Raw genomic sequence first — 7,821 nt, 5'->3', positions numbered from 1 at the left:
GTGCTGGTCAACATCACTTTCATTCCTCCTCCTGGTAGGAGTCATACCTTTCGGTCCTGGGGCCAGAAAATGACACAAGAATTCTAAAGCATAATTTCAAAGAATACTAAAGATCTGGTTCACTTTCTTGCAGTTCTAGTAAGGATTAATGTTAAATCAGAAAAGAAACATAAGAACATCCATATTCTTCCCTCTTGGTCCAAATCCACATAAGAACACAGGCAGGACTGCATGTGAGATTTTCCGACCTTTTATTTATATAATTGTATCAAGAACGTAGCCACTGGTGTCTTCAGGCTTTGCATCTCTAGCACAAGCGGTCTCTTTGCCCTGAGCAGTGATCTTCATTCCCAGGACAGAAAGTATACATTGCCCTGCGTGTCTCCCACTGCGAGCTGCAGGGTAGAGTTAGGACCCAGCCAAGGTTCCAGGCAGCTCACTGCCCCTTCACATCGGAACAGGCCCAGCTACGATGGGAACAAAAACGGGAGATGTGGGCTACAAGCCTAGGGCCTCCTTACTAACTTATTTGTCTCACACCAATGACTTTTGTTTAGAAACAGGTTAGTTGCACATTATTGCAAGAAGGACAGAAGAAAACAATCTTGATCTTTTGCCCTTTCTTACCCCAAGTTTGCTCTATGACATCCCTTTAGCCCTCCTTACACACACACACACACACACACACACACACACACACACACACTTACGAGCTGCATACTGGGTCTCTCCCACAGTTTAACATCTCTGTCCTTTGAAGCTGTCACCAGCAACTCAGGCAGCACGTGGAGGGCTGTGACAGAGCCCGTGTGAATCTTAGGGAGGGAGGGGAAGAGGTGTGGTGAGTTCTCAGTGGACCCTCCTCAGACAAGGAAGCAGAGAAGTCCGCTGGGTCAGACCTAGAGCCTCCTCCCCAACGTCTGTGACCTTTCCCTCAAACTCACCTTTCTACGCTGCCGTGTCTTTAGCTGTGGCACTGCTGGACGGGTATACGTGTCAGCACATACACATGCGTCTGTCTCTGGAGTTCGGGTTTCAGGCATTTCTACTTTTTCCTGCCAGATATTATCTGTGGTCCATTCTCCTTCAACGTTGCATCTAGCTAGGTTCCACAGCGTCCCATCAGAGCTGGCACACAAAAATGAGGACTCTGCCATTTCAAGGGCAGAGTTTGAGCCAGGTCTTAGACTTTGAAGGATCCACCATCCTCCCCTAGGCCACCTCTGGATTCCTTGGGCCCTCCCATCACCACTCACCAGATTCAGGTTTGGCCTGAGTTACCAATATGAGGGTCTTATTAGGATTCTCTAAGCTCAGATCAAATTCCGGGCACTCTTCAAACTCTCCTAATTCCTTTTGGCTCTGTGAAAGGATAGATCATTTTGATTAGCCTACTTGTATCACTTACTGCTGCCCAGACAAAGCAACTCTTTTCTGCTCTGGGCTGGTCAAGATTTTTTAAAATCGTATCCTAAATACAGTAAAGTACTGATACACAAATCTTAAATGGACATCTTGATAAAATTTTACACGTGTATACATCCATGTAATCCCTGCCCAGATCAAGATGTAGAACATTTCCGTCACCCTGGAGAGTTGCCTTGATGCCCCTTCCCAGTCAATACCAGAGTATCACCACCCCCAGAGCTAACAATATTCTGACTTCTGTCACTATAAATTAGTTTTGCTTGTTCTTGAACTTCATTTAGGTGAAATCATGTAATATGTACTCTTTTGTGTCTGGCTTCTCTCGCCCCACATAATGGCTATGAGATATATCCGTACTGTTCCAGACACTGCTAATACTCACAGTGGCAAGACAAGACAGACATGAAGAAAATGCAATTAAAAAAACTAGGTTTATGGTTTCCCACGATTCTTTTAAACACTAGAATCCTTTTTAGTATCAGTGAAATCTTACAGGGAAACCCAATATAAAATGCTCTTAAGTAGAGCTACAGTTGAAGGAAGAGAAGGGGATTTGGAACCAACTGCTTTTCCCTTCCTTCCTCTTATCCTCCATCATGGCCCCAAGGCTTTAAAACATTGGTCCTGGGCAAATGTTTGTTTTAACACATACCCAGACAGAACTTACTGAGAAAGAAAGAACTCTAAGTTTCATTGACTGCAGGACAAACACACCATAGTCCTGGTGGGTGGACAACATTATAGGATCTTCTGAATAGCTTCTCCTGGTTTATAAGAAAGAAAGAGGCTAAGCCCAGGAACACCTCTCCGTTAGACCCCGATGTTTGTTCTAGTTAGACCCAAACTCAGGGTAGCCACTAACCCACTTTTCCTCTTTCTCCAGCCCAAGAGAAAACATTTTGGATCTTACCAGATTACAGAGGGCTCATCACCTGGCTTCATGTGCAGTAACTGCAAATCTGCTTTGGCCAAGATGAGGGAGTGACCGTCAGGGACCAGACTTACACCTGTCAGGAACCCTAAGTCCTCCTGCAGAACTCGGTTCAGGCGAAGACTATAGCGCAGAAAAGGATACATGGACAGAGAAAGATTCTACTTTAGTCCACCTCTCTCAGTTCCCCATGAATTCCTCAGGAGTAAAGTGTAAAACAAAATGCATCACCGTCCCTGCACATTTTGTTCCTCTTTCTGTTTTTGTTATATTAGTATTCATCATGCCATCATCACCTTATCTGCTCAAACCAGGAATCTCTAACATTCCTGTCCTTTCCTTCCCTCCTGACCTCCAACTGACTGATAAGCACTGTGGAGTCTACTGGCAACACATGCCGAAATCTTTATCTCTCCTTTTCATCCCCACTGCCCAGGTCAGGGCTCACGTTCTGTCTTCCCTGGACTAGAGCATCAGCTGTAAATGTGGTCGCCCTACGTTTAGTATCTCTCTACTACTAACCATCCTCCATGTGGCCACTAGAGTTCTCTTTCTAAAATTCAGATAATTATTCTGCTCAAAATTCTTAGCACTGTGCCCTCTACAGCCTGGCCCCAGTTTATTTTTTCAATCCAATTCCCCACCACCACTCGCACCAAGAACCCAAAGACTGAGCTATACTCAGAACACACCATGCACTCTCATGCCTCCATGCCTTTTGTTAATGCTACCTCCTCTTCCTAAAAACACCATTCCCTTCCCTTACTGATTCAGAAAACTCCTACTCATCCTCTAAGCCCAATCTCAAATAGCAACTCTTTTGTAAACAGTAAATTTCTTAAATTCTGCAGCCCCAGGAATTTTACATATATGTATATAAAATATATACATATAAAAATATATATATAAAAATATATATATATCTTTATTATAGCAGTAATCACTCTGCATATTGTTGGCAGTTTACTTATCTGCACATTCCTGTACTTCGAGCTCCCTTAGTTAAAAATTAATTTCAATCTGGTTCATACTGCCTGGCCCAGAGCTTAGCATAAAGTAGGCACTTGATAATTATTACTTAAATTCACATGATAAGGAGCAGAAAACAATTTCCCAGTGACTTTTTCCTGCTTACTAACATCCTATTGACCTAGTTCAGAAGTAGAAGGGAGTGATTTGAGCAAAATCCCAGATGTAACTGTATTCATTAACCCAGCCACCTCATTTCACCTGAAATTTCTGGGTGCTGAACCCTTCTGCAGTTCCACTTGCCACTCGCTGACTTTTTCATCAGCACTGACAACAATCAAGGTGTGTGCTGAGTACCAGATCAGAGCACTGATGCGGCCTGGAGCCTAGTGAATACAAGTTTATTTCAGTATTTCTGAGGAACCAGGATTAACCTTCTTCCCCATCCCAGGCATCTACGCAACCTCTAACCCCGGCACATACCATCAGATATACAGCCAGAGCAGAATTCACATAAACAAAGAACTGAAGTTGACCCAACTCACCTGTGCTGTGGCCACAGCCTTAGCTTCCTGCCACAAGGTGAGTTCCCCAGCTTGATTCCCAGACACTGCTATAGAACCGTCTGGGGCCCAGGCCACAGCAGTGATGGCTGCATGACTCCTGGGTATATATGTGTCATCTGGAGAAGAAAGGAAATGATTCATTAGGAGCTGGACCACTGTTGGGATACAAGAGGAGATAGCAGGCTACCCTTGACCTTCTGCGTCCGACTAACACACCCCCCTTTCACACCTTGCGTCTCTCCACACCTCACTCACCTGCTTCTTCAGGTACCTGCCAGAGCTGTATGGAACCATCCTCTGAGGCGGTCAGCAGGAGGCCTGAGGTTTCTGAAACAGCAGCTGCACTGACTGGGCCACTGTGTCCCAGGAGGGTGTGTGTTTGAAACACCTAGGAGGAAAGGATGGAGATGGAACAGTGGGGAGGTGACACAACAGGATGTGGTTCCATCATACCCTCTCCACTGCCCCCACCCAAGGCCTTTCAGGGAACTCACCAAGAGTGGATGCCACAACCGTGTGGCCCCATCCAATCCCACAGTTACCACCAGAAGCTCTGACCCCAGCTGGCCAGCTGATAAGACACAGAAACTGAGTCAGGAGAAGGGGAGAAGGGAACAGGCAGCGGGGACGGGAAGGTGGCTGACATTTCGTTACCTGCACTGGGCTCCAGGGCAGCTGCACAGTGGCTGATGGGTCCTGAGTGAGCAGCGATGCTGGTCATCTCCACACCCTGATGGTCCCACACTTTCAAGGTCCCATCTCGGCCCACAGATACCACGTGCTCCTCCTGCCCCAGAGCACAGGATCAGAGAAGAGTCACACTGAGCGGGACATGGGAATTACAACTCCCGCCACAGAGGTGTGGGCTCAGCATTAAGAGCCTAGAAGATGTCAAAGAATGAGGACACCCCGGAGAGTGGGGCTGGGAGGCTCACGAGGTCCTGATACTGAGATGCTGTGTTGTCACGCTCTCCCTACCCTCACACCAACCCTCAGCCTCAACACCCTAATCCTGCTCTAATCCAGGCCCAAGCATCTCACTCTTTATACTCCTTTTGCCTTTGGGATTAGATACGCAATGCATCCAGTCTCCCAAAGCCCCCTTAACCTTCCCAGGGACCCCCAGTGAGCTCTCCACTGCCTTCTCACCACGGCCAGCACGGCGCTCACGGCACTCTGGTGACCCAGGAACTGACCAAGCTGCTGTCTCGACTCTGGGTCCCACAGCCCTACAGAGCCATCACTGGAGCAGGAGACCTGCAGAGTCAGAGGGCAGAGGAGTGGAATAATCAGCATCCCTCCAGCATTTCTCTGTACTTGTAACGTAGGGTGGAGGGCTGTAAGCCTGGTGATGAACGGCAAGGGCTGTCCTGGGCTCAAATCCTAGTTCCACCATTCATTGCTTGGTGACCTGGGGCAAGTTCATCTCTCTGGGCCTCAGGCTTCTCATCTTTTCAACTAGGATAATGACAGCGTACCTACTGATATGGGGCTGAAGCATCTACGTAAAGGACTTAGCAGGATACCTGGTACATAGTGAGCATTGAATAAATAGTAGCTATTGTCCTTGTTATTAACATAATGTCAGTCAACAACAACTTTGTGTCACCCCGACAGAGGTGAGACGTCTCCAACGCTCAGGAGAGATCTGGCTGCCTAGAAGTCAGGGGTAGGACAGACTATGACAAGTCTATTCAATTGCTACTCATTTCTTTTTGAGAACAACAGGGACTCTGCGTTGGAAAACTAGGCTTTACCAACGCCGAGTGCATAATTTGAGACCCATTTTTCACTCAGGACCAAAGAAATCATAGCAGTACCTTTACCTGCAGGGACAGGGCATCCTCAGCCCTTGGGGAGACAGTTCTGTGTTCTTGTTAAGAGCATGGGCTTTCTTATCATAAAGTTTACTGGCTCAGCTTCTTCACTTACATGACCTTGGAAATGGTCTTTAATCTAGCTGAGCTCAATATCCTTGTCTATGAAATAGAGAGAATAGTAGTATCTTCTTTATGGGGTGTTGTAAAGACTAAATGAGGCCATATATGCGAAGGGCTTAATCCAATGTCTGGCACATACTAAGTGCTCAATAAACGTGAGCTATTATACTGAGTGTTAGAAAATTATATTAACACTATAATACTATATTATAACTGGGTATTAGGAACAGGATGAGGTGGGACGTGTTGTCTTCCCCCAGGAGCCCTGCTGAGCTTTGTGCCACCGCCCACCCCTTCACTCACCACGAGGTTGTCTTTGGTCCAGGCACAGCCAGTGACCCAGTCTCGGTGACAGGCAGAGAAGGAGCAAATCAGAACAGGGGCTTTGGGTGTCCTCACATCCCAGCAGAGCAGACTCTGGACAGGCCCCAAGAGAGGAAGCCATCAGGACCATAGGACAGAGGTAGGAACACCAGGGCCATCTCAGGCAAAAAATTTCAAGGAAAGGGGGAATATCAAAGGAGGACGGGTGGACAGATCCCATACAGGCCACTGAGCAAAGCAAAAAGCTGGAGGAAGCAGTGGGAAGTGAGCTGCTCAGGAATCCAGGACCAGAGGGGCTGGGGGCCCATGGGGAGGAGGGCCCTGCAGCTCACCCGATCCCTGCCCCCGGTGGCCAGGCTGCATCCATCAGTGCTGAAGCTACAGCAGCTTACGGGGCCCTCGTGTCCCCGGAGCTCAGTGCCACAGGGAAAGTCTTCTGTCTTTTGTGGCAAAGCCAGCAACTGCCTTGGCCACAGCCGTACTGTGAAGTCCTCTGCATTAGAAATGGGAGAGAGGAAGATTTTCTAAAAGAGGAAGTGACACAGGCCTGGGAGGCCAAAGACAAAGGCAATCATGGGGGCTGAAGGTGATGTCTGAGGGCACAGCTCCAAGGGAGGGACGCCGTGAGTCCCACCCAGGCCCTGGACGAGGACCAGTCACCATGTGAGGGCACAGGACAGGAATGCCAGGCACTCCCAGCTCCGGCTCTGCGGCTGTCTCCTTCTAACTCCCGACTGCACCTCCGCAGCCTCCTCTTCTAAAGTGCACAGTGTCACTTTGAACAAGCCTCTTACCTAGAGAGGACTAAGGCCATTTTCACCTTAATGTCTCTCTCTTCTCCTAAGGGAAACCCATCCCTTCTACACAGCAAAATCCCCCACTAGGCAGAAACTCAAAGGGTGACAGGAATTACAAAGAGGTCCCAGAATCAGGGTTAGGGAACAAGAAGAAACAGTCTAGACTGATTATGCAAGATAAATGCATTTAAAAGCACTTTGCAAGTTGTAAAAAAAAGTTAGATAGGTGTGTGTATTTTCATGCATACATATACATACAAATTGAAGAAAGGTGTCAGCATATTTGAAAGGAACAGTGATTCACGACCCTGCCCATTGCCCAGCCGTACCTGAGGCAGCAGCCAAGAGTTCCTGGGACGTGGCCAGTGCCAGCACAGGCTTCCGGTGTCTGGACAAGCGCCAGAGGGACTGAAGGGAGCCTCCCTGGAGCATCCAGCCCTGCAGGGCCCCATCTTCTGCACCGCTCGCCAACACCTTAGGGCTGAGCCAGGCCAGTGCAGACACTGCCACATCTAGCGCTTGACACTGAGCCCCCTGGGAACCTAGAGAATGAGGGACAACAACAGAGTAAGATGCTTGGAAAGGGGGCCAGAGTTGGGGGAGAGGGGCCCTTTCCAGGCTCAGACACTCCAACCCTTCTCCCTCCAGTACCTGAAGAGATTGTGTAGATCCGAATGCCATCTGCTCGGTACCCAACAGCCACCTGATCACCATCTGGGCTGAGGGCCACGGAGAGGGCAGAAGAGAGAGAGGGGGAACCTAGGCGCCCACGGGGACGACCCAGAGACCCGGACCACACCTGAACCTGAGGGCCAAGAAAGGGGCTTAAAGATAACCCACCCCCCATTAAAGTCCTCCTTCCAGAG

General features: G+C 48.4%; 1 protein-coding gene across 6 annotated transcripts in view; it reads right to left on the bottom strand.

Annotated features, from left to right (window-relative positions):
- Positions 1-234: 234 nt before the first annotated feature.
- TEP1 (telomerase associated protein 1) overlaps positions 235-7,821 on the bottom strand; it is a 40,683-nt gene continuing 33,096 nt past the window's right edge. For 2 of the 6 annotated variants that reach the window (XM_082452328.1, XM_082452330.1), the window contains 16 exons: positions 7,607-7,760; positions 7,285-7,497; positions 6,491-6,651; positions 6,138-6,251; positions 5,044-5,151; positions 4,549-4,681; positions 4,389-4,465; positions 4,150-4,282; positions 3,874-4,010; positions 3,590-3,714; positions 2,339-2,482; positions 2,096-2,192; positions 1,257-1,362; positions 945-1,150; positions 711-815; positions 235-467 (listed from right to left, as the gene is read on the bottom strand). In XM_082452328.1, the coding sequence (XP_082308454.1) occupies positions 345-467; positions 711-815; positions 945-1,150; positions 1,257-1,362; positions 2,096-2,192; positions 2,339-2,482; positions 3,590-3,714; positions 3,874-4,010; positions 4,150-4,282; positions 4,389-4,465; positions 4,549-4,681; positions 5,044-5,151; positions 6,138-6,251; positions 6,491-6,651; positions 7,285-7,497; positions 7,607-7,760 (2,136 nt within the window). In that variant the 3' untranslated portion in view covers positions 235-344. Of the gene's footprint in view, positions 468-710; positions 816-944; positions 1,151-1,256; positions 1,363-2,095; positions 2,193-2,338; positions 2,483-3,589; positions 3,715-3,873; positions 4,011-4,149; positions 4,283-4,388; positions 4,466-4,548; positions 4,682-5,043; positions 5,152-6,137; positions 6,252-6,490; positions 6,652-7,284; positions 7,498-7,606; positions 7,761-7,821 lie in introns of those variants that run through there. The other 4 variants (XM_082452329.1, XM_082452331.1, XR_014261211.1 and 1 more) reach the window with 4 other exon arrangements.

Source organism: Balaenoptera physalus, assembly GCF_965194825.1.
Source record: "Balaenoptera physalus genome assembly, chromosome: 2".
In the NCBI taxonomy this organism is placed as follows: Eukaryota; Metazoa; Chordata; class Mammalia; order Artiodactyla; family Balaenopteridae; genus Balaenoptera; species Balaenoptera physalus.
The sequence above is the reverse complement of the archived record's forward strand: the minus strand, read 5'-3'. Positions and strand labels throughout refer to the sequence as shown.